At 44.7% G+C, this 25594-nt stretch overlaps 3 protein-coding genes across 5 annotated transcripts in view; 2 read left to right on the top strand and 1 right to left on the bottom strand.

The window, feature by feature from the left end:
- hltf (helicase-like transcription factor) overlaps positions 1–8959 on the top strand; it is a 95528-nt gene extending 86569 nt beyond the window's left edge. For all 3 annotated transcript variants that reach the window (XM_084307871.1, XM_084307870.1, XM_084307869.1), the window contains exons 22-25: positions 5152–5264; positions 6248–6428; positions 8151–8231; positions 8512–8959. In XM_084307871.1, coding sequence (XP_084163997.1) covers positions 5152–5264; positions 6248–6428; positions 8151–8231; positions 8512–8658 — 522 coding nt within the window. In that variant the 3' untranslated portion in view covers positions 8659–8959. The remainder of the gene's footprint in view (positions 1–5151; positions 5265–6247; positions 6429–8150; positions 8232–8511) is intronic.
- A 663-nt stretch (positions 8960–9622) lies between these two features.
- LOC311223740 (U4/U6 small nuclear ribonucleoprotein Prp3-like) lies at positions 9623–13008 on the top strand (the record flags this gene model as incomplete). Its single annotated transcript, XM_084308512.1, has 2 exons — positions 9623–9628; positions 10918–13008. The coding sequence occupies 2 exons, from the start codon at positions 9623–9625 to the stop codon at positions 13006–13008; spliced, it is 2097 nt and encodes a 698-aa protein (XP_084164638.1).
- A 5552-nt stretch (positions 13009–18560) lies between these two features.
- Positions 18561–25594, bottom strand: part of LOC311223015 (glycogenin-1-like) — a 36463-nt gene continuing 29429 nt past the window's right edge. Inside the window, exons 6-7 of the mRNA XM_084307705.1 lie at positions 23823–24048; positions 18561–18731 (exon numbers count right to left, since the gene is read on the bottom strand). Of these exons, the coding sequence (XP_084163831.1) occupies positions 18564–18731; positions 23823–24048 (394 nt within the window). The 3' untranslated portion in view covers positions 18561–18563. The remainder of the gene's footprint in view (positions 18732–23822; positions 24049–25594) is intronic.

The raw sequence follows: 25594 nt of genomic DNA, 5'->3' as shown, positions 1-25594 counted from the left end.
AATTTGGATAAAATCATGAGTCACTAATTAAAACAAAACTATAGAACAGTGAGGACAAGAAAAAGTGCCTATGCATGACCAAAAGCCTGTCTGAACAAATGTGTTTTTAATTGTTTTTTAAAAGAGTTTTCAGAGGGGGCAGTTCGCAGTTCCAGGGGGAGAGCGTTCCAGAGCCTTGGTGCTGTCACCTCGAAGGCTCGATCACCCCTTGTTTTTAGCCTGGACCTGGGGACCACCAGGAGGTGCTGATCGGCAGATCTGAGTGAGCGGGTGTTGGTGTAGGGATGGATGAGTTCAGTGATGTAGATAGGGGCCTGACCGTGAAGTGCTCTGAAAGTGAAAGTGAGGACTTTGAAGTGAATTCTATAGTGTACCGGGAGCCAGTGCAGGGATACCAGAATGGGAGTGATGTGACATGATTTTTTTGACCTTGTGAGTAGCCTGGCTGCAGCATTTTGGACCATTTGTAGTTTATCTGTGGATGATTTGGTGAGACAGGTGAAAGGTGAGTTGCAGTAGTCAAGCCTAGAGGAAATAAAAGCATGCACGGACAGTTCTAGTTCAGAGTGAGATATGATGGTGCGTAGTTTTGCAATGTTTCTGAGGTGAAGGAAGCAGGTGCGTGTGAGTGTTTTGACATGTTTGTCTAGGTTCATGGCCTGGTCGAAGACAACACCCAGGTTTCTCAGGTGGGGACGTATGTTGTCTTTAAGGGTTGTCGGGTTTAAAAGAGCAGAGTAGTTGTATGTCGTCTGCGTAGCAGTGGTATTTAATGCCGGTGAATTTATTGATGAGGAGGCCTAGGGGAAGCATGTAAATGGCAAAAAGGAGTGGTCCTAGCACCGATCCCTGTGGTACCCCACATGAGAGGGGGGTGGGGTCAGATTTAAAAGGACCCACAGCCACAGAGAACGTTCTCTCACTTAGATAAGAGGCAAACCAGTTTAGAGCGCTCCCAGAGATGCCCACCCACTCCCTGAGTCTGTCCAAAAGGATGTTGTGGTTGACCATATCAAACGCTGCGTTCAGGTCTAACAGGACCAGAACAGAGCATTCACCAGTGACCCTGTTGAGAATTTTGGAATGCACACTGTGGATGTACCTCTGCATAGTAATTTTCTTGATTGTGCCTTTGTGTCAGGCCCGGTAGTGGAACCGAAGGTGACATGCGTGCCGGATATGCATGTGGCAGGAGATGATCTGGCAGCGCAGTGTCTCGAGGTCTTCCCAGCCTGTACGGTGGCGAATTGGAGCATGAATGTGGGAAGGATGCTATAAGAAATGTTGTTGATTCATGTGGCACCGTTCTAGTTGAAGAGGCTACAAGGCCTGGCTTAGGCTGCCACCCTTCCCACAGTAGCTCTATTGTTCATGATGTTTCACTTGTGGGCAGGGATGATCCCAGTATGTCGGTTGATGATTCTGATATTGATTCACGTGTCCATACTGACTCTCTGCCAGGCACTGGGTATGCTAGGTATGCTAGTCAACCTAGTTACCTGTGTCCTGTACAGCAGGAGCCGCCTTCACGACCTGGTCTGATGAGTGGCAACCATTTTGATCATGACAATGTTATTTTGTGTGACGCCATTTTGGATGGTATTCCAGATGCTTTTGTGACTGATGTATTGCCATGTTCCAGGGACGGTGGGGCCGTACCTGAGGTGGTGCATCCTACTCTGGATGTTCACGATTTTCAGTATCCTGAACTGCCAGTGCCAGGAGGAATGGATATGGGCGCTGTGGTGGTATCAGAGACCTATGATTTTTGTTTTTCTGTGTTCTGTCCTGTTGAGCGCAGTGAGCTTAGCTCTCATATTGGTTTTGGTTTGCAGTCTCTTTTTGACAGGTCGGTGTCGGTGGAGAGGCCTGTTGAAATGGAGCTCATATGTCAGGGGTGGCCAACCAGTCAGAGACTAAGAGCCACAAGAATTACTGTGGTACCACAAAGAGCCACACCATATACCAGCGTTTCTCAACTATTTTTTTCAGTCACGGCACCCTTCATGTGTTTATAAGTCTCACCCTCTGGCCTCTGAAGTTGCTAATGTCTTTTTTATTTGGGCCTCACAGGGTTAAAAGTACCCTGTGAGACCCACGGTTGCAAAATCACTTTTAGCCATTTAGAAAAAGAATGTTTATTTAAAAAAAATTAAGCACATGTATTGGTCCTGTTGTTCAGCCTCACAATGCTATTTGATAGTAAATGTGTTTTATATGTCCCACTCTCTGGCCTCTGAAGTTGCTAATGTATTTTTTATTTGGGCCTCACAGGGTTAACCTCTGTAGCCCGAGATATACAGTAAACGTATATTTTCAGCATTACGTTTGTTTACCAATTATTTTAACTGTTATTAGTGAAATATAAGATTATAGAAATCTCAGGGCATTGAGTCGGAAACCGACGCATATTGACAGGAGGAAGTGGTACAGCCAAAAGTGAGTGTAGTTTTTTGAAGGAAGAGACTCGGGGCTTTCGAATTTCGAAAAACTACCCTACCCAGCTCACACCAGCCCCTGTCAATCATCTGACTTCTGGATTTACTTTTTTATTTCTCTTATTTTTGGGGATTATCTCCCACAAACCTGAACGTTATTGCCATAAAACAGAACGCAGTTAATTTCTCTACCTTTCTGTGAACGTCTTGCAAAAAACGGTGTTGCAATACGATGAAAAATTGTGGAGAAATTTACATTATAAAAAATATGGCAGAATTCAGTACTGTATCTACAAAACCTTCTGTTTAATCATCTTCCCTTTATTCATTTGCTTAGATTTTTCAGGTCTGGTCAATGTTAGCATGGTGTTATTCACAGTCAAAGTTTTTTTGTTTTTGTTTTAAATATAATTGATATTCTCCTTTGGTTCATTACAATTTACTCAAGCCTAGTAACAGACACACTATTTCTGACACTGATCCATATATGTCCCTAGATTCAGATACCAAGAACATGCAAATGGACCATTTAAAAAAAATTGTAAATGTTTATTCTACGTCCTTACGGAATGAGTGACATAAAATGTCATATGTGATAAGGTCTTGGTTTGTCGATGGGGTCCTAAGCCTTACGCCTCAGTGGAGGATGAGCCTGCCCCACTCCAGCCATATACCGCAGTGGAGGAACCTTTTGTGAGGTCTCGCTTGCCCGGGAGTCGGGACAGTGTTGTTTTTTGTTTTAAACAGCATTGTCGAATGTTCCACAATGGGGAGCATTCGACAAGGTTGATGGTCGTGTTCGACAGGGGCCGACCCATTGCCGCTTTGTGGTAGTGACTCACTGTTTGGTGGTTTGATGTGTAGTGGTTGCCTCCTGGGCAACCATTTTGGTGGGGGAGATGTTATGTACCATGTTGATCCTGTGTCCTGTGCTGCAGCTGACTGCTGCTAATTGGCTGATTGCTGCTAATTGGACACCTGCCTGGCAGGCTCAAAGGCACTTCCCCACCCACACATGCACGGTCACTGTTGCTAGAAGACATTGTTGAAACAGTGTCTCTCCCCCTTCCACCACTTTGATCTTTAGTTTGCACTGAATAGGATAATACGTATAGTCTTTTGGTTTAAACACAGACCATTGGTGTCCGTGTGCCCTTGCTTCCCTCTGAGCCAGGGTCGTAACAGTGGTAGTTCTACACCCTCCCCAGGCCGACAGTGGGGCAAATGCGTGCAACACGGCATAACGACTCAATTGGGATGGGTGAAAAATACAGAAAAAGTCCAAAAATAAATTGATTCTTTTATTTTTTGGATTTATTTGGGGATTGTAATGCCACGCTATACATTAAGACGGTAATGTATAGAGCAGTTGCTTATTGGAATAGTATACAGAGAAATGTAACTATGGTAAGGAACACATTTATGTTTTAAAAAAAAAGTTACAAATTGCGCTCAGGAATGAATAACAAGATACATTTTGGTCATTGACTTATTACATATATTGGCATATGTATTCTATGGTTGGAGAATTGTGATATTTGACTTATGAATATTGAGTGAGCTTTGATTCACTTGTTTTGTTTGTTGTGATATTTTCTTGCGAGTACTTCAATGTTTGTGGTTTTATATTTTTATTTGAAATTTAAATGTTTGGACCCCAGGAAGAGTAATCTCACCTTGGTGTAGACTAATGGGGATCCACAATAAAACAATAAACACTGTTTTCCCATCTCTACTCCCTGGCGCAAGCATTTCAGATCGTTTTAACAATGTTTGTAGACCCATCATATATTCTATATTTAGTTATGGAGACATGCTATGGCTCATTTGAGGGAATATTTATACTCCAACAGGGAACAAACCGGTTATTTCTACATACATCTGTTCCTGTGCAATCCCAGGCTAAAGAGTGGCCATTTCCCTAAAATCCCTGCTAATTTTCTAGAAAGAGAGATTGCGTCTTTTGTGAAGCATGCACAGTTCGTGCTTGTTGCTCGACACTTATACATTTCCAGGTCAAAGGGCTAATGCCTCATGTTGATACATGTGATTGTTCTATTCACAAAACCATGATGGGTATTCTTACCTGCTTCTCGACTTGGCATCCATTCCGGCTCATCTGGGTCTGACTCGGTAATCTCGCTGTCTGTGTCGTTATCGCTGAACATTTCAGTCAAATACTCGGGCTCTGGAGTGCTCTTGCAACTACTGCGGTGCGGTGAACAGATAGCATTACGTCCTCGGCCGGTTTGGCTTCAGTATTTTTCTGATTTACCAGAAATGGTGACTCCAACGTAGTCTGGTGAAAAACGCACATTCTGGGTGGATCGTCACCTTGTTTTTCCTCTTCATAATAAAATCCAATCGTTCGCTACACACGATCACGATCACGATTACAGAGTCAGTTTGCTCTTCAGAGTGCATATCCCCCACTGGAAACTGCCCCAGGTGTACTCTTAAGCTAGGCGACACTGCCACCTATCTGGATTCGATCGTTATCACAGTGTTACCAAATCCATACAGATGTGGGAGAGTCTCTAGTATCATAATACTTTTTTATTTTTTTACATAAAACTCATATATATAATGAGTTCAAAATTGATTGGATTCAAATTAAACTAATTTGATATCAATATTTTTTTTCCCAGCCCTATTCTCCCTGCTGAGGTCTGAGTTTCTGTCCGTTGGTGTTTCTATCTGTGTGTCTGTCCAGGTCAAAGCTCTGATGGACAACCTGCTCAGGGTGCGCGATGAGGACGGCAGCATCAAGAGTCTGGTGGTCTCTCAGTTCACACGCTTCCTCACCATACTAGAGACCCCACTCAGGTAACACACCAAACTAGAGACCCCACTCAGGTAACACACCATACTAGAGACCCCACTCAGGTAACACCATACTAGAGACCCCACTCAGGTAACTCACCAAACTAGAGACCCCACTCAGGTAACTCACCAAACTAGAGACCCCACTCAGGTAACACACCATACTAGAGACCCCACTCAGGTAACTCACCATACTAGAGACCCCACTCAGGTAACTCACCATACTAGAGACCCCACTCGGGTAACACACCATACTAGAGACCCCACTCAGGTAACTCATACTAGAGACCCCACTCAGGTAACTCACCAAACTAGAGACCCCACTCAGGTAACACACCAAACTAGAGACCCCACTCAGGTAACTCACCAAACTAGAGACCCCACTCAGGTAACTCACCAAACTAGAGACCCCACTCAGGTAACACACCATACTAGAGACCCCACTCAGGTAACACACCATACTAGAGACCCCACTCAGGTAACACACCAAACTAGAGACCCCACTCAGGTAACTCACCAAACTAGAGACCCCACTCAGGTAACACACCATACTAGAGACCCCACTCAGGTAACACACCAAACTAGAGACCCCACTCAGGTAACACACCATACTAGAGACCCCACTCAGGTAACACACCATACTAGAGACCCCACTCGGGTAACACCAAACTAGAGACCCCACTCAGGTAGCACATACTACCAAACTAGAGACCCCACTCAGGTAGCACAAACACCTATACCACCTCTCTTCTCTCCCTATAATATCTAGATGTATACCAGTTGAATAAGATATTGGACCGGTTTCTATGATTACTGCATTTTGCATTATTAGCTTTGAAAAAAAAACGTTTCTCTGTAATCATTACTCTTGGTATATCTTCTCTTTCCTCTTTCCTTTCCTCTATTATCTCTCTCCTTCTCTTTCCTCTTTCCTTTCCTTATCTCTCTCTCTCTCTCTCTCTCTCTCTTTCTACTTCTCTCTCTAGGGACCATGGTTTCAGTTTTGTGCGTCTGGACGGCAGATTGACTCAGAAGAGGCGGGCCCAGGTCATCAGGGAGTTCCAGAGCCCCGCCCCCGGCGGCCCCGTCATCATGCTCCTGTCACTCAAGGCTGGAGGGGTCGGGCTTAACCTGACCGCCGCCTCCCACGTCTACCTCATGGACCCGGTAAGTAACCAGACACTCGGTGTGCCTCGTTCACGTTCATGCTGCACGGACTGTCTTTTCAAATGGAAATGAGGTACTATGAGCCACGTCTGCATGCAACCCGGCTACCGCGTGTGTTAGGACTGTTTAAATATTAGATTCAAATGTATTGTCATCATACAGCACAAGTACAGTACAACGAAAATAAGTTTGGCATCCAACCAGAGTGCAAATGTAGCAGTAAAGTGCAACGGTAATACAGGTGGTTAAACTGGGTACAAAATATACAAAATGTTTTACTACTGAGTGTGGTGCTAATCAGATGTGTGTACAGAGTTGTATTTAAGCATTACATCACACGCAGGAGTGGTTTGTGACCAATAAACCATGCCTAGGGGTGGTCGTTAGACCCCCCTAGGCATGGTTTATTGGTCACAAATCACGACTGCACGTGGTGTAAAGCTTTTATACAACTGCCAGATTCATCCAACCTTATTTCTATACAATAAACACACATTAATCGAAGATTTATTGAAAAAACCATCCGCCAGAAAAAGTAGTTCCCACAACTCCATGTGGAAGCAGCTTGAAGTGCATCCAACCAAACTAACACATCCAACTGTGTATTATTGGAATGATTGAGAGAAGTTGCCTCATGTGGAAGCAGCTTGAAGTGCATCCAACCAACTAACACATCCAACTGTGTATTATTGGAATGATTGATTGAAAATTTTATTACCAGATGCAGAATGGGTACAATACAATACGGCTCAATACACACAATTGTTAAGGGAATGCAGACCTACTTTCCATAGAACTTCATTCTTAGATGTTTTCTTTGCCCTATAGGAAAAAAACGTTTTCTTCGCCCTATTTTTTTATTTATTTCTTTTAGCCTAAACTTAACCAGTTGGAAACCAGGGGTACAGTAATAAAATTAGCAATCAACCAATCAATCAATTCAATAGACCATGCTCACTTAAAACAGCGCTGCTTCTCTCTCAGTCTGACTCCCCCGCTGTTGCAGACAGGAGTGTGTGTGTGTCACAGTGTGTGTGTGCGTGTGTGTGTGTATGTGTGTGTGTGTGTGTTTGTGGGTACGCCAGCGTCGGCAATAGGTGAGAACGCTGCAGTCAGTAGAAAGTAGGAAGGAAGAAATTTAAATCAATCAATTAATCTATCAATCAATCCGCGATTTTTCTTTTGTTCTAGATTGAGTCAAGACCCATCAATTACATCATCCAACATTGTTTAAAGGACTAACACATTCCCCTTGACAGAATCGCTTCATATTTAGTCGTTATGGTGCTTTCAACATAACCATTTGTTGTCCGCGATCTTGTTTTCTCCCAGAGTGAGCCGGGGAGGGTTATGTGATTCGGTTGTGGGCGGGTCCTGAGCCCAGGACCGTGGATTGTTGCCAATAAAGACGTGTGAATGGCCAATCAGAATCGAGAAATGTGCATGCCGTTGTATAATATATAAATAGAGACAGTATGACTACTACTGGCCAGCAGCGTAACTAGTAAGAGTAGGATATGCACGGATATAGATATAGTAAAGTACGATGTGCAGGCAAGTACAGACAGGTGAAGATAGGTATATATGCGGTGAGAATAACAATTAACATAAAAATGACCAAACTACCAGTTAAATGTAAATGGTAAAAGATTAAAAAGACAATATTATGGATAATGTGGTGAATTGATATACTGGTTCATGGTCCGTCCTCCCTCCTCCCAGGCGTGGAACCCTGCATCGGAGCAGCAGTGTGTGGACCGCTGCCACCGCCTTGGGCAGACCAGGGACGTGGTCGTCACCAAGGTCAGGAACATATCAGGACCTTTTCACTGGAATGTTTGTCGTGTTGCTTCCCCTCAGCTGACTCTCTCTCTCTCTACATCCCTCTTTTTCTCTCCCTCGCTCTTGTATTTGTTTGTGCTTCATGTGCAGCGACTATAAAGTGATTCTAGAACCCAAAGGTTTATTTTACTTGGGATAACAATGACACTGGTCATTATTTAGACGTCCAAATATTGGCGTTGGTTAAGTTAAGTTGGATGAACCCCCTAATGAGCTGTGATGTGGTCCGTGTGTGTTTCAGTTCATCGTGAAGGACTCTGTGGAGGAGAACATGGTGAAGATCCAGAGGGAGAAGCAGGACCTGGTGGAGAAGGCGTTTGGCTCCAAGAAACCTGGAGACAGGAAGGCATCTCGCATAGATGACATCAGAGCCCTGATGGAGCTGTAGGGCGTCTCGCGTCGATGACATCAGAGCCCTGATGGAGCTGTAGGGTGTCTCGCGTCGATGACATCACAGCCCTGATGGAGCTTTAGGGCGTCTCGCGTCGATGACATCACAGCCCTGATGGAGCTTTAGGGCATCTTACTCGTGGGCCACGGATTTGTCCGCTCCAAGGCCGGGATGCGTCTAGTTTTTTTACCAACATTTTTTCCCGCGACCTGACGTTTCTGGTCATGTGACATCTGCGCCAATCGCGTGACGCCTGTTTCCGCCTCTTAACAGCCTGCAAACTACCTAACGCCTAGTTTATCACTGGTTAAGCTTAGGCGACTCTTTCGAAGTTGGTTAAGGTTAGAGTTTGGAATCAGGGCTGGTGTTCTATCGCCATGCTCTAAGACAAACTCTAACCTTAACCAACTTCGAAAGAGTGCCTAAGCTTAACCAGTGATAGAAACAGGAGTCACACGATTGGCGCAGATGTTACATGACCAGAAACGTCAGTGGCCAATCAGATCGTGGAAAAATGCAAGTTTGTTGGTAAAAGACTACACGCGGCCGGGATGCTACTGAACTGTAATAAAGAAACTTAAGTGTGTGGATAAACAGGTCATTTGAGATGTTGTAGGTCGGATGTGAATAAACCAGTGTTTGTATCGGAGCTGTTCCAACGGTTAGACATTTAAATGTTATTTGTCTTAATTTCATTAAGCCCGTCCCAAGATCTGATATTTACTAACCTGTTTGGATCTTTGTTCTGCATTACATTTTTGGTTAATATATTTTATTTAATCACATGTTTCCAGTCATCTGTGCTCTAGTAACTAAGATGTGATGTAAGACAACTGTTTTGATCTTTCAAGTTTGAATGTGTTTTTGTTAAGTCTTAAAACTTTGTGTGTGGTTAGACTTGTGTGAAGACACAGCAACGTCTTTATTTGAATCCCGATGCAGCCTTTACACACAAGGCACCATGACCGTTAGTACAGTCCATTAGGCTTTACCACATTGTATGGAGTTCTCTCTCGACGTCCCTGTTCACTGCTTGCAGTTTGAGCCATAAAAACAAAGTAGAAATGTGAAGAACCTCTATTGTTATTCTGTTCCATGTCGTTTTTCTCAATAAACCATCTGGACCAAACAGATTGCAGTCATTCTCTTCACTGGTAGCTATAGAGCATTCAGCCACTAGATGTCACACTAGTATGTCGTTTATCCAATCCATGTGGGGAAATGGGAAGTCTTGATATCTTCATTCATCTTTTTTGCTCTGGATGTTTAAAAAATTAAGGAAATTACATGTTAACACCTTAAAATCATGTTAATACTATTTTCATGATACTTTAGAATGTATTTTTTCCCCCAATTTACATTTAGCCGACTCTTATCCAAAGCAACTTAAATGTTCTGTACAATAAGTCAGCAGGAAGAAACTAATGCATCCTGTGTTTGAAGAGGGGTGGAGATGCATGTCGACAAATCCTTCACAGCACCTAACCCTTATGTGGTATTAGGGTCTCCAGCGACCCGTTTCATGGTTATAATATGTAATAACTACCATGTAGTTGATTTGATTAGAACGAGGCTTTATGATATCCTCCACAACACATAAGCACAGCAAAACTATGTTTCACCATTTTGAAATTTTGAACGTATCTGCAGAAAAAAGGTACGACTGTGGTGTTAGGGTCATTCTTGACCCGGCAAGGTAAAACTATACTATAGAAATACTAAATATAAGGCGGCTACGTGGCGTAGTGGGCAAGGAGCTCGCCAAAGCGCTTTACAATTTGTTACTCACATTTTACCCATTCACTCACACATTCACACACCGACGGTGGAGGCAACCATGCAAGGTGCCAACCTGCTCATCGGGAGCAATTAGGGGTTAAGTGGCTTGCTCAAGGACACATCGACACGCTGCCCGGGAGGAGCGGGAATCGAACCGGGAACCTCCGGATTGCCAGACGACTGCTCTACCTCATGAGACACTGTCGATGTCACAGTATGATGTCATAATAGAACATTCTAGAACATTTGTGATGTCACAGTATGATGTCATAATCAAACATTCTAGAACATTTGTGATGTCACAGATGATGTCATAATAGAACATTCTAGAACATTTGTGATGTCACAGATGATGTCATAATAGAACATTCTAGAACATTTGTGTTCTATATATATTCAACAATTCTCATTCTGAAGAAGAATCGCGACTGACACAGACTGAAGCCTGCATTCCTCAAACAAGACGCCTAAGACCAGATGCGCCCCTTCCTTGATGAGTCTGCTGGGGGTTTTGTGGAGCGCCTCTTTGAGGCCCTGGAGGAGAGTCGCAGTGCTCGTGGCAACAAAGGAAGGGAGGATAAGAGCCGCAAGAGAGACCTGAAGGATGTGTTTGGTGATGAAGCAGATGCAGGTGGAAAGCGAGAGCCTCCGCAGGCAGAAGACACGACAGGGGAGGTGAAGGTGAAGAGGAAACGTGTCCCCCGCTTTGAGGAGGTAGAGGAGCCTGAAGTCGTACCAGCACTACCTACAGAGAGCATCCTCACCAAAATCCAGATCAAACAGATGATGGAGGCAGCCACCAAGCAGATAGAGGAGAGGAAGAAACAGCTGAGCTTTGCCTCAACCGTCCCCATCGCTTCGCGATTGGCCCTCCTTATGTCACAGACCCAGGCGGAAGCCCCTCCAGCCTCCAGGCTTCTGCCCAACCTCTCTGCTTCGCCAGCAGGTGGAGCCACATCCATACCCCCCTCCCAGGCTGCTACCTTCATGAATGACGCCATAGAGAAGGCCCGCAAGGCCGCCGAGCTGCAGGCTCGTATCCAGTCCCAGTTGGCCCTGAAGCCCGGTATACTGGGAGCGCTGGGAAACACCGGGCTGCACAATCCAGTGACACTGGCCAACCTACATGCCATGGGCATTGCTCCTCCGAAGGTGGAAGCCAAAGAGGTGAATAAGCCAACACCTCTGATCCTGGATGATATGGGAAGGACTGTGGATGCTAGCGGCAATGAGATCGAACTCACACATCGCATGCCCACACTAAAAGCGAACATCCGCGCTGTGAAGAGGGAACAGTTCCGTCAACAGCTGAAGGAGAAGCCCGGAGAGGATCTGGAGTCCACCTCCTACTTCGACCAACGCGTCACCATCACGCCTGCCCAGCGTGCTCGCAAGGGCTTCAAGTTCCACGAACAGGGGCGGTTTGAGAAGATCGCTCTGAGAATTCGAACAAAGGCCCAGCTGGAGAAGCTGCAGACTGAGATCGCTCAGGCAGCAAAGAAGACGGGCATCCAGGCATCCACCAAGCTGGCCCTGATTGCCCCTAAGAAGGAGCTTGGAGAAGGGGAGGTGCCCCACATTGAGTGGTGGGACTCCTACATCCTACCGTCCAATGCAGACCTAACCCAAGATTTTGAAAAGATGGAGTTTTTTGGAGTAACCACCCTGGTAGAGCATCCTGCCCAGATCAGCCCCCCAGTGGACACGGATAAGCCGGTGACATTGGGTGTATATCTGACCAAGAAGGAGCAGAAGAAGCTGAGGAGACAGACTCGCAGGGAGGGACAGAAAGAACTACAGGAGAAGGTCCGTCTGGGTCTCATGCCCCCGCCAGAACCCAAAGTGCGCATCTCCAACTTGATGAGAGTGCTGGGGACGGAGGCTGTTCAGGACCCCACTAAAGTGGAGGGCCACGTCCGAGCACAGATGGCCAAGAGACAGAAAGTTCACGAGGATGCCAACGCTGCCCGCAAGCTGACGTCTGAGCAGAGGAAGGAGAAGAAGGTCAAGAAACTAAAAGAGGACCTGACTCACGGTGTTCACCTTGCAGTTTACAGGATCCGTAACCTGCATAATCCTGCTAAGAAGTTTAAAGTGGAGGCCAACGCCAACCAGCTGTACCTGACGGGCACCGTGGTCCTGCACAGAGACGTCAACATCGTGGTGGTGGAGGGAGGCCCCAAATCTCAGAAAAAGTTCAAGAGGTTGATGTTGCACAGAATCAAATGGCAGGAACACAACTCTAAGAGAGACGATCCAGATGCCGATGACGATACCAAGAGGAACAACAAGTGCTGGTTGGTCTGGGAGGGCACGGCTAAGGAACGCAATTTTAGGGAGATGAAGTTCAAGCAGTGTCCCACAGAGAACATGGCCCGAGAACACTTCAAGAGGCACGGCACAGAACATTACTGGGATCTGGCGCTGAGCCAGAGCGTGCTGGAGAGCACAGACCGCCCCCCACCACCCCCTCATAGAAGCCCCAGAACCAACGGCCAACTGTCCCTCAGTGCCAGCTGGCTGGTGTCATATGGGGAAGCAAGACTTAAAGAAAGAGACTTGTTTTAATGTAGATTAATTTTTTCGTTTGGTGTTTCCTTTCTGTTTTGGTACTACTTCCCATTATAGTCTCGGCTTAGTCTAATTTATCTTTCTATTTTTTATTTATTTTTTGTTATGGTAGAATTTTTCGTTTGTTTAGGTTTACTTATTCTAATGTCTTTATTTTTATTTTTTATTTTTTTTTCTGTCTTCCCCCCCATATGGGGGGTATCAGTGTAACCTAGACGTTAGGGGTCCAGGTGTCTATGTTGTCCTTCAGGACTGACCCATGCTGATGCAAAATATGTCATTCATTGTATTGTCCTGAAGTACTGTGTGCAAAAAGAAAAAATATGCAATAAAGTATAAGTCATAAAAAAGAAAGAGACTTGGGAGTAGTGAGCAATGGAGGGAATATTAACCTGTGTGAATGTTTTTGTAAGGAGTGACCGATTGAGGTGTGTGAGGGAGAGAGTGAGGGGTGTGTGTGAGTGAGTGAGAGAGTGAGTGAGTGAGTGAGTGAGTGAGTGAGTGAGTGAGTGAGTGAGTGAGTGAGTGAGTGAGTGAGTGAGTGAGTTTATTTGTGTGTTTGCCCACGTCCATCTTGGTGGTAGGGTAGTTCAGTTGCTTTGTGTCCATTTTTGACTATAGGCAGTGCTGACATTTCTGCATGCTTCAGAGTTGTACCAGAGGATATAGCGTTAGTGTATGTATTAGTATTGGACAGGCAAGAGGAGCAGAGAAGAAGGAGAAAGTGTGAGTTGAAGAGGCCTAAAGATGGCACACCACTAGTGTAGTATAAGAACTGAGGAGGGAAGAAATACGCCAAGAAAGAAGAAGAAGAAGAAGAGATCATCAAAAGAAGTGCGGAGGGCAGTAATACGCCACGATGCGTCTACACTGCCGGAAATTCTAAAGAAGAAGAAGAAGAAGAAGATCTCATTGTGCATCTTGAGACAGGATAGATAGACTGTCTATCCTACAACACATAGACTGAAACCTGCATTTCTCAACCAATTTTAACAATTTCCAACTGATGACTGGTGTACTCATGTAAACACGTGTAAACACACACTTGCATGGTAATGGTAGACATGATACAGGCGATACAATTATTGTACAGTAGAAAAGTAAAAATAGGCAGTAGAAACAATATAATTAACTCTGAATATAAGCATATGAGCAAGTAGGCAGTGTGATCAAGGTGCAGATGAGGGTCTGTATGCCCTATCAGTTATATTATGCATTACAATACATACGGTTACAATCAACTCTAATCTAAATATATACTATGAGTAAGTAAAGTATGCAGTATACACGGGTGCAGTATACAGTAGGGCGTGATATACGCCATACGTTATAGTTGTAGTCTGTTTAGATGGGAGTCAGACACACTCAGTGATCAGACATTCCTAGTCTTTGTATCGGAGCTGTTCCAACGGTTAGAAATTTAAATGCAATTTGTCTTAATTTCATTAAGCCCGTCCCAAGATCTGATATTTACTAACCTATGTTTGGATCTTTGTTCTGCATTTAATTTTGTTAATATATTTTTATTATTTTATTTAATCACATGCTTCCAGTCATCTGTGCTCTAGTAACTAAGATGTGATGTAAGACAACTGTTTTGATCTTTCAAGTTTGAATGTGTTTTTGTTAAGTCTTAAACCTTTGTGTGTGGTTAGACTTGTGTGAAGACAGACAGCAACGTCTTTATTCGAATCCCGATGCAGCCTTTACACACAAGGCACCATGTTGTTATTCTGTTCCGTGTCCTTTTTCTCAATAAACCATCTGGACCACACAGACTGCAGTCATTCTCTTCACTGGTAGCTATAGAGCATTCAGCCACTAGATGTCGCACTAGTATGTCGTTTATCCAATCAGGTGCAAGCCATGTGGGGAAATGGGAAGTCTTGATATCTTCATTACATGCTTCCAGTCATCTGTGCTCTAGTAACTAAGATGTGATGTAAGACAACTGTTTTGATCTTTCAAGTTTGAATGTGTTTTTGTTAAGTCTTAAACCTTTGTGTGTGGTTAGACTTGTGTGAAGACAGACAGCAACGTCTTTATTCGAATCCCGATGCAGCCTTTACACACAAGGCACCATGTTGTTATTCTGTTCCGTGTCCTTTTTCTCAATAAACCATCTGGACCACACAGACTGCAGTCATTCTCTTCACTGGTAGCTATAGAGCATTCAGCCACTAGATGTCGCACTAGTATGTCGTTTATCCAATCAGGTGCAAGCCATGTGGGGAAATGGGAAGTCTTGATATCTTCATTAATCTTTTTTGGTCTTTTTGGGGGGGGGGGGGGGGATGCTTTTGCTCTGGATGTTTAAAAAAAATTAAGGAAATTCTTAATCATGTTAATACTATTTTCATGATACTTTAGAATGTATTTTCCCCCCAATTTACATTTAGCCGACTCTTATCCAAAGCAACTTAAATGTTCTGTACAATAAGTCAGCAGGAAGAAACTAATGCATCCTGTGTTTGAAGAGGGGTGGAGATGCATGTCGACAAATCCTTCACAGCACTTAAGGAAATAGGGACTACAGCCCCCTCAGCATTGACGGGGCACCGGTCGAGAGAACAGTTTTAAGGAACTCGGAAGTCCACATATCCGGGGACTTGACATGGAGGACCACACACATACAGGGCTAGATCCACAAAGAATGGATTGCACGGAGCAAGTTGCACCCTTACTTACAATTCATTATGAATTGAAAATGGGGGACCCCGATGTAAACAAGACGAAAGTCTCTGGTCTGCATCCCCTTAACAATTGTGTGTATTGAGCCGTACTGTATTGTACCCATTCTGCAATCTGCTAATACAATTTTCATTCAATCAATCACCATGCTGATTGATTGAAAATTGTATTAACAGATTGCAGAATGGGTACAATACAGTACGGCTCAATACACACTTGTTAAGGGGATGCAGACCAGAGAGACTCGTCTCGTTTACATCAGGGTCCCCCATTTTCAATTCATAATGGATTGTAAGTAAGGGTGCAACTTGCTCTGTGCAATCCATTCTTTGTGGATCTAGCCCAGTGTAATAAAGAAGGCACGGCAGCGACTACTTCCTTAGGCGCCTAAGGAAGTTCAAAACGAGTTAGAAGATCCTAGAAGTAAGAACTTCTACTCGTGCACAATAGAGCGCATCCAGACTGGTAACGTCACCTCCTGGTTTGGGAATAGCCCCGCACACGACCGCAGCAGAGTGGCCCGATCAGCCGAACACACAATTGGAGGTGGGCTTCCCACTCCAGGACATCTATACCAAGCATTGCAGGGCCAAGGCTAAGAATAACCAAAGACTCTAAGTCACCCAAACAACTGCCTCTTTGCACTGCTGCGGTCAGGCAAGCGCTACCGGAGTCTCATGGCCAGTACAGAGAGACTCAGAAGGAGCTTCTATCCCCAGGCCATCAGGACGCTCAATGACTATGTAACATCACCAACCCATCCATCTACACTCATTGCACACACATCCACACACTCAGTTTAAACAAACACTCACATTAACACTACATTATATGAATCTATTATTAAAAAGATTTGCACTATACATTCATTCCTCATTTGCATTGCACCTTGCCTTGAAAGTCTTGTACCTCATTGTCTTTCACTGTACTTGGTTGTACGGTACTTTAGTTTGTATAGTGTTATTCCTCCTTTACTGTATGAAGCACATTCTCAGGGGCATACAGAACCAAGCATTTTACTGAAGTAAATTTTTATGTGACAAATAAAAACAAACTTGAAACTTGAACTTGAGGAAGCAGGAAATAGGTAGCAGGCAGAGTCAGTAGCTGTTTTACACCGGCTTTCTTTATTGGAGCTTTAATGGGGGTACAAGTTCAGGTAACAGTTCTGCAGGTAAGGGGGGACAGAGCAGTATCTACCAACAGCACTACGTTCCAACTCATCCACACTCAGCATTTAGTAGTCTACCGATACCATAAGAAGGCAGCATCACTCTGCCCGACCCTCCTATCATCGCCTGGGAGTGCGTTTAGAGCCGTAAGGAGATGCAGCAGAGAGATGTGAGGTTCTCAGGGTTGATTTAATGCCGTTGTGCTCTCAGCAGCAGTTACAGTAAGTGAGCTTTTGTAAACAGTGAAAGGCGGTAAGGCAGCTGGTTACACTAGACAGGAAGTGATGAAACAAGTCGGCGTGGCTCACGGGGGGGGGGGGGGGGGGGGGGGTCGGCTCAAATGCGCTTCTTTGATAGCCACAAAACAAAATGTACATGCAGGCCATGAACTCAGCGTTTGGGGGGGGGGGGGGGAGAGAATTCAAGGTGCACTATTAACACAAACTTACATTCACAACACGTTATCATCCCACAGAAAAATTTATTGAAATGTGAGTGAAATACGTCACCGTCCCGACCCGACATCCTCTGTGCCATGCAGGAACACCCCGACGGGCCCCACGCACCCAGTTTAAAACAACATCAGAACACACAGGGCAGGGTTACAGTTGGACATGGAGAGCTGGTGAGAGGCGGAGGTCGTAATCTATCCATTTGCTCCAGTGAGGTCAAAAAGGTCACAGCGATGCAGGGTATTTATATCATCACTGGATAAAACATTTAAAAAATATAACCACAAGGTTCTGCACTAGCGTGTGAGCCAATCAGCTGCATAGCTGCTTCAAACAGGTGTGGGGGGGGGGGACGACACTGGAGGGATAAGAGGCTGTCATGTGGGGGGGGGGACACTGGAGGGATAAGAGGCTGTCATGTGGGGGGACACACTGGAGGGATAAGAGGCTGTCATGTGGGGGGGGGGGTCACTGGAGGGATAAGAGGCTGTCATGTGGGGGGGGGGGGCACTGGAGGGATAAGAGGCTGTCATGTGGGGGGGGGGACACTGGAGGGATAAGAGGCTGTCATGTGGGGGGGACACACTGGAGGGATAAGAGGCTGTCATGTGGGGGGGGGGGGGGACACTGGAGGGATAAGAGGCTGTCAGGTGGGGGGGGGGCACTGGAGAGATAAGAGGCTGTCATGTGGGGGGGGACACTGGAGGGATAAGAGGCTGTCATGTGTGGGGGGGGGGGACACTGGAGGGATAAGAGGCTGTCATGTGGGGGGGGGGGGACACTGGAGGGATAAGAGGCTGTCATGTGGGGGGGGGGCACTGGAGGGATAAGAGGCTGTGATGTGTGGGGGGGGGCACTGGAGAGATAAGAGGCTGTGATGATCCAGAAACAGCTCTCGGCCCACATTGTGGTTCTGATGATCAGGTTTGTGAACCATCGGAAGACTAGCTGGGACCAATGATTGTACACAGACAGATCTGATTTGCACCAGATGTACAAGAACACCTTTATAGAGACGTGAGAGAGGGTTTTGAGAGTGGTGTTAAGACCGCGACCGTTCCGGGATTCACACTCAACGGGCGAGTCATCCTTCATATCGAGCTCTTCCGATTGGTCGAGTGGCTGGTTATTAATCCCCCCCCCCACCCTGCTCTCGCAGAGTCGATTCTGGCCAACGGTTGGTGTTCTCCGTCCTCCGTCCACCGCCCTCCCTCCCTCCCTCTCCGACGCCGGGCCTCTACTTCAGGAAGGAGTCGAGTTTGCGTTCGATGTGTGCGAAGGAGTCGACTCCCATGTAGTCTGCCTGACCGGCCTCCCAACGCTGCTTCCTCTCCTCAGAAGACGCCTGGAGGGCCAGGGGCGGAGGGGGGGCAGAGGCCACCGTCTCTCCTTCACACTCTATGTCCTGTAGAGAGAGAGACAGACCGAGAGAGAGAGAGAGAGAGAGAGAGAGAGAGAGAGAGAGAGAGAGAGAGAGAGAGTAATGAAGTAAGGTCTGCCTTACATGGAACCATTTCTCTATCTGGTTCTCGTCGAGCTCAGAACTTTGGAAGTTCCTTAAAATGATACAAAGTGCAAGTAGGAATTCGTTTTTATTTGCAGTCTTCCCTTGTGACACGTATACATGTAAACATTTCACCAGAGGTCAGGGGTCAGTGTCTTTGAGTTGTGATTTTTGAAACCCTGGCCCTATTTCTTACTCATCAATGATGTCGTGGATCAGTGGAGTCCTGGCTTCCTCGGCACAGTCCATGCTGCTCCTCATATTACTGTCTGTACAAGCTGATTGATTGATTGACAACTTTATTAACAGATTGCAGAATGGGTACAATATAGCAGGGGTTCCCAAACTTTTCAGGCCGCGACCCCCAAATAACAGCAACCCCCACTATTATAAGAGGTAAAAAAAAAAATATATATATATATATATATACTTTTTTTTATTTATATAAATGGAAATGTATGGTTGAAACATGCAAACGTTCAAACGCACACACACTAATAAGCATTGGAGGCTTTTAACCAGGGCCGGACTGGGGAAATCATTCAGGCCAGGAAATATAGTGCAAAATATAGCCCCAGTCAGGCCACTTTTTAAGCAGGGGGTCTGGGGGTCCCCCACCAGGACATTTTGTTACAAAGACTTCATTTCCTGCATTCTGGTGGAGGAATTTTTTTATTTGTACCCTTTAAATGCCAGTGTTTGTGATGGCATCACAAATTATTGTTAAAACAACACTGATTTTGATGGATTTTCTGTTTTTTTGTAATGTCGGATTGAAAATACAATCTTTTATTAAACTTCAGCCCTGATCATAACACCACATATTCATTTTATAATTCTAACCCTTTAAATGCCAGTGTGTGTGATGGCATATATTTGCAATATATCAAATGCAAAGTAGATTTTTCTGGGGGGGATTATTACAGGCTAGCATGTGTCAATGATTAGCAACAACAGTTTTTTGTAAGGGTCCCGCCTCCACCAATCACATGCGGCTCCCTGTGTGTGTGTGTGAGAGCAAGAGAGAGAGAGAGAGAGAGAGAGAGAGAGAGAGAGAGATAGAGATAGTTCTCTAACTTGTGTGAGTTGCAGTGATCTCCTGGTTGTTCCCCACCTAGGTTATCTAACTATTGCGCTGCTGCAACTAGAAACACTGGCCTGGCCTGCTTCTAAGTTCAGTGGCCTGACTGCATAAAAAAAAAATATTATATATATATTTTATTTAAATTTTTTACTATTATCATCAGCCTGGCCATCTTCCGTGTGGAAATCTGGCCCAGATTAAAAACCACAACCAGCCCTTTTCATCATCATCATCATCACCTCGACATGGAACACTTCGCCACACGCCGTACTGCCTCATGGTCACGACGTGTTGCTTCACCGACCGCAGGCACATGAAGTGGCAACAACCGGTTAGGAAGACGAGTGCTTTTCTGAGTTCTGCAACCTGTTGCACCAGCCGTGTGTCGGGTTCAAAACGTAGCCTAGTTATTCCTACCAAATTGTGCGCCACAGAAACGCGTTACAGGGTAACTACATTGTTCGAGGTGACCTGGATACAGTAGGTGGACAACTAGAATATATTATTCACAGTCGCAGCATCATACTGGAATATATTCAGTCACATATCCTACTAGAATATAATCCGTCACATATACTAGAATATATTCAGTCACATATCCTACTAGAATATAATCCGTCACATATACTAGAATATATTCCGTCACATATCCTACTAGAATATAATCCGTCACATATACTAGAATATATTCCGTCACATATCCTACTAGAATATAATCCGTCACATATACTAGAATATATTCCGTCACATATCCTACTAGAATATAATTCGTCACATATACTAGAATATATTCCGTCACATATCCTACTAGAATATATTCCGTCACATATACTAGAATATATTCCGTCACATATACTAGAATATATTCCGTCACATATACTAGAATATATTCCGTCACAGCATCTTTGTCTTTGACCGTTAATTAAATCGCACGCCATTTTGCAACACGGTAATCCAGAAGAGATTTTACGTTATTGATATTTCATTATCGATCTCGCTTACAAACGATGTCCTGCGATACCCAAGTGGCTCACGCCAGCCAGCTAATCACGCACACCGTAACCATGACAATGGAACCGTTGTCGTTCCGTTCGGCCGCTTGTCTCGGTGAGGACTAACTAGGTTAGGTTACGCTCCAGGTAAAAGCCGTCACTAAGCCTCTAGTGGGGCCTTAACAGACTTTACACCCTTAGGAGAGTTTCATTCTGCATCTCTCACAAGCTGCTCACAATGCCAAGACACTATGGGGGGGGGACTGAGGGGGACAAGGGTGTTTGCGCGCGACGTGTGTGTGTGTGTGCGGGCGTGCGTGTGTGGGCGGGCGTGCGCGTGTGGGCGTCTATAGCAACTGGCAAGAGCTTTGGGAAACAACACACGGATCAGGAAGAATGTGGTTCTCTCGTCACCATGACAACGGTAAAGCCAGAAACATCACGGGGGGGGGGGCTCACAGTATATCTTACAAAGCATCCTATTCATCATTGTATATAAAGTGTATCCCACTTGGCTCACTTGAAATGCACCAACATCAGGGACATTCAAACATTTTCCAACATGAAAACGGTTAACTTGTGATCAGTCACTCCCAACATGTCAGCATGTAAACCACTGGCCCCCGACGACACTCTCATACCACCTATCCCAGGGGTTCCCAAACTTTTCAGGCCAGGGCCCAGAAAATAAGGCGTCAGAGAGCCGCGGCCCAATGCACATCGTCTGGTTTTTTTTTTTTTTTTTTTGTCAGGCGACCGATTTTTTAAGCCAAATATCACTTCAATCCTATTAAGTTAGTTCAAGTTAGTTATTCATTTATATGTGCTATTTATGAGAGGGCTAACTTGTTGCAAAATAATAATGATAATAATAATAGCCTCATTAAAATACTATTGTTGCTTCGGTTGTTTTCAGCGTTTTATGTGCATAATCTGTTATTTAGTTTGAAATGTTCGTTGAAATAAGTAGATTTTTCGTTTTTGTTTATTTATTAAGTTAATATAAAACCATATAGTCACATTTTAGAATACAATAGAATAGAATTTTAGAATACAACTAGAAACACTGTCCTGGCCTGCTTCTAAGTTCAGTGGCCTGACAAAAAAAAATAAAAAATAAAAAAATAATTTTTTTTTTTTTTTTTTTTATCATCTCGCGGCCCATCCGTGGCTGCTCGCGGCCCACCTTTGGGTCGCGACCCCGACTTTGGGAACCACTGACCTATCCTACCCTCACCCTGGTTACACACCCTCTCATACCACCTATCCTACCCTCACCCTGGTTACACACGCTCTCATACCACCTATCCTACCCTCACCCTGGTTACACACCCTCTCATACCACCTATCCTACCCTCACCCTGGTTACACACCCTCTCATACCACCTATCCTACCCTCACCCTGGTTACACACTCTCTCATACCACCTATCCTACCCTCACCCTGGTTACACACTCTCTCATACCACCTGTCCTACCCTCACCCTGGTTACACACGCACACGTTCCCACCCTGTATGCCGACAAGCAAACAAGTCTCAACTTCATTAAAAGGATAACTGGTTATTTGTAACCTGGACCCCCATTCCTCCATCGTTTGGAGTCTAACCAACTTGAATTGATCCAGTATTGAGTGAGCTAGTTCCAGCCGGCTGCCACCATGTGATGTGATGTATTGGGACGAGTGTTGTCTGTCAAAGAGTCTATAGAGTCATAATTAGAATAGTCTTTCCCAGTGGAACACAAGTTACTTAACATTACACGTGCTATGCATGCTTAGCTTGCCAACGTTAGATAGCAGGAGCAGTCAGCCAAAGATGTTATTTCAACAAATGGATTCACAAAATGGATTACCATCCAAACGTTATTGAAGACTCCTGTGACCAGTAAGTAGGTACTACGTACGTCTAACTTTTCCTAACCATTTTGTGACCGCATTTGCTACACAATGTGCAAATGTGCTACGTTATGTGCATAAAGTAAAGACTTGACAGTGCGAGCGTTTCACTAGCTCAGCAGTTGTAACAGAATCATTTTATTATTTACGTTTCAACAGCGTCAACATATGAATTATAATTAATAAAAGAAATGTATAAAGAATTGTCCATGTCCCGTCATCTAATAATACGTTCCATTACTTTTCCTGATATTTTAGGTTTTTGCCGTATCGTTTTAGAATCTGTATCGTGATACTTAGGCTGGTATCGGTATCGAAGTAAAGATTTTGGTATCGTGACAACACTAGTAGTCATAATATCAATCCACTTCCAAACACAACCAGAAGCTCCTTATGACCAGGTCTCCATGTAATCTGCAGACTTTTCCCCTCATTCTCCGCTTCACTTTCTAATTAGAAACATAAATACGATTTCTGCAGATTTGCCGGAAATCAGTGGTCCGTGGATTCCATGCGGGTCGACTCAGCATGACTTATGACCGCTGGTTAACTGTAGCCGTCTTATGTAGTGTGTGCGCGAGTGCTTTTCACATTTGGGAGTAGCCCCTCTAGCCCACACACTCGCCAATATAGGAAAGAAAGGCCAGGTTCACACGTCCTCAGGCCGTTTGTCCAGCATCCCCTCCGAGTGACTGGAACATTCAGTCTGTGCGCATCATATGGATAATTTAATGATCTGACCTATTTAAATGAGGGGCGACAGTGGCTCGGGAGGTAGAGCAGTCATCTGGTAATCGGGAGGTTCCCGGTTCGATTCCCGCTCCTCCCAGGGCAGCGTGTCGAAGTGTCCTTGAGAAAGACACTTAACCCCTAACTGCTCCCGATTAGCAGGTTGGCACCTTACATGGTTGCCTCCGCCATCGGTGTGTGAGTGAATAGGTAAAATGTGAGGAACTAATATATACATGCACCATTTAAATTCCTCCTCCTCCTCCTCCTCCTCCTCCTCCTCCCCACACACCTGTGTACAGCCGGTGTCGAAGGGAGTGTGCCCGTAGGCTTCTCGTAGCGAGGGCAGGACGCATTTGGAGTAGAGCGCCCACCACATCAGCAGGTAGTCTGGGTGCAGCTGATTCATGTCGGCCGGCACGGAGTGACCTTTGACCTCCCCGCGCTGGGCGTCGTACGAGTAGTTCCACGGCTTCACCTTCCCCAGGAAGTGCACCACCTTGGCCTCGTGTCCGTACCTACAGGAGAGAGCAGGAGCTGGGTTTGTGGACATGTCTCTCTCACGGTGTTCCCGTACAAAGCAGTGTTCCCGATTTAGATATAATGCAGATAATCACTTGTTTGCGTTTGAATAATAACTAATAACACAAAATTGCTTATCTTTAACAAATGTTCATTTAGCACAATAATATATTACTCATTTAAAAAATTTCAATAAATGTTTTAAACAGAAACGTGTGCATTGTCTGCATTTTCTTAGAGTAGATATGCACTCCCAACTTATTTAAGAAAACAAATATATCAAATTCCGATTAATCAGTCTATAACTAGTAAAACAGTATGAAAAGGGTTTATGTGGTATAAGCAAAGAAAAGAGATCTGGCTCCATGCCTTGTTATCTACATAAAGATAGCATAAGATCCGTGTGTGAGTGAGTGAGTGAGATGTTGAGATACAGAAGAAAGGTCAATATAGAGGCCTGGCAGAACTACTGTGGCCTCACTGTTCAAACACAGTATAGAATGAGTTCCTGTGAGAGAGAGAAGGACAGTGTTTTCTAGACCATAAAGACAGAATATGACGGGGTAATGGGCCATGTGGCCCTGCACTGAAAAGTACCTGCAAAAACGCCACACAAAGGGCTCATGTGTGACAGAACAGACATAGATACATATGACACATAGAAACCTGGCTGAACCCTGCTGACCTTTTGTCTGTGACTTTTCAAACAGAGCAGTGAGTAGTGTGAGAGAGATACTGCGCAGTAGAAACTCAAATATAGAATCCTCACTGACTGAACTTTATTGGCCTCGTGCTGCTCTATAAATATAGTATGAAACGAGTTTGAGAGTTATCATGCCTGACACAGAGATTGCATGTACAGTAGTAGACCTACAAAGAGGTTAAGAGAGATCTATGTATTGTATGTAGCAGACAGACGTAGATAAAGGTCAATAGACATCTAGTCACACACCACACAAACTAAAAAAAACTTAAGACATAACAGAGGTTGACCACTAGTAAACAAACATAACAGAGGTTGACCACTAGTACACAGAAACATAACTGAGGTCAACCGTTGACCACTAGTAAACAAACATAACAGAGGTTGACCACTAGTACACAGAAACATAACTGAGGTCAACCGTTGACCACTAGTAAACAAACATAACAGAGGTTGACCACTAGTAAACAAACATAACAGAGGTTGACCACTAGTACACAGAAACATAACTGAGGTCAACCGTTGACCACTAGTAAACAAACATAACAGAGGTTGACCACTAGTAAACAAACATAACAGAGGTTGACCACTAGTACACAGAAACATACGAGGTTGACCACTAGTAAACAAACATAACAGCGGTTGACCACTAGTACACAGAAACATAACTGAGGTCAACCGTTGACCACTAGTAAACAAACATAACAGAGGTTGACCCCTAGTAAACAAACATAACAGAGGTTGACCACTAGTAAACAAACATAACAGAGGTTGACCACTAGTAAACAGAAACATATGAGGTTGACCACTAGTAAACAAACATAACAGAGGTTGACCAC

The sequence above is a fragment of the Notolepis coatsorum genome, assembly GCF_963971535.1.
Source record: "Notolepis coatsorum genome assembly, chromosome: 2".
In the NCBI taxonomy this organism is placed as follows: Eukaryota; Metazoa; Chordata; class Actinopteri; order Aulopiformes; family Paralepididae; genus Notolepis; species Notolepis coatsorum.
The sequence above is the reverse complement of the archived record's forward strand: the minus strand, read 5'-3'. Positions and strand labels throughout refer to the sequence as shown.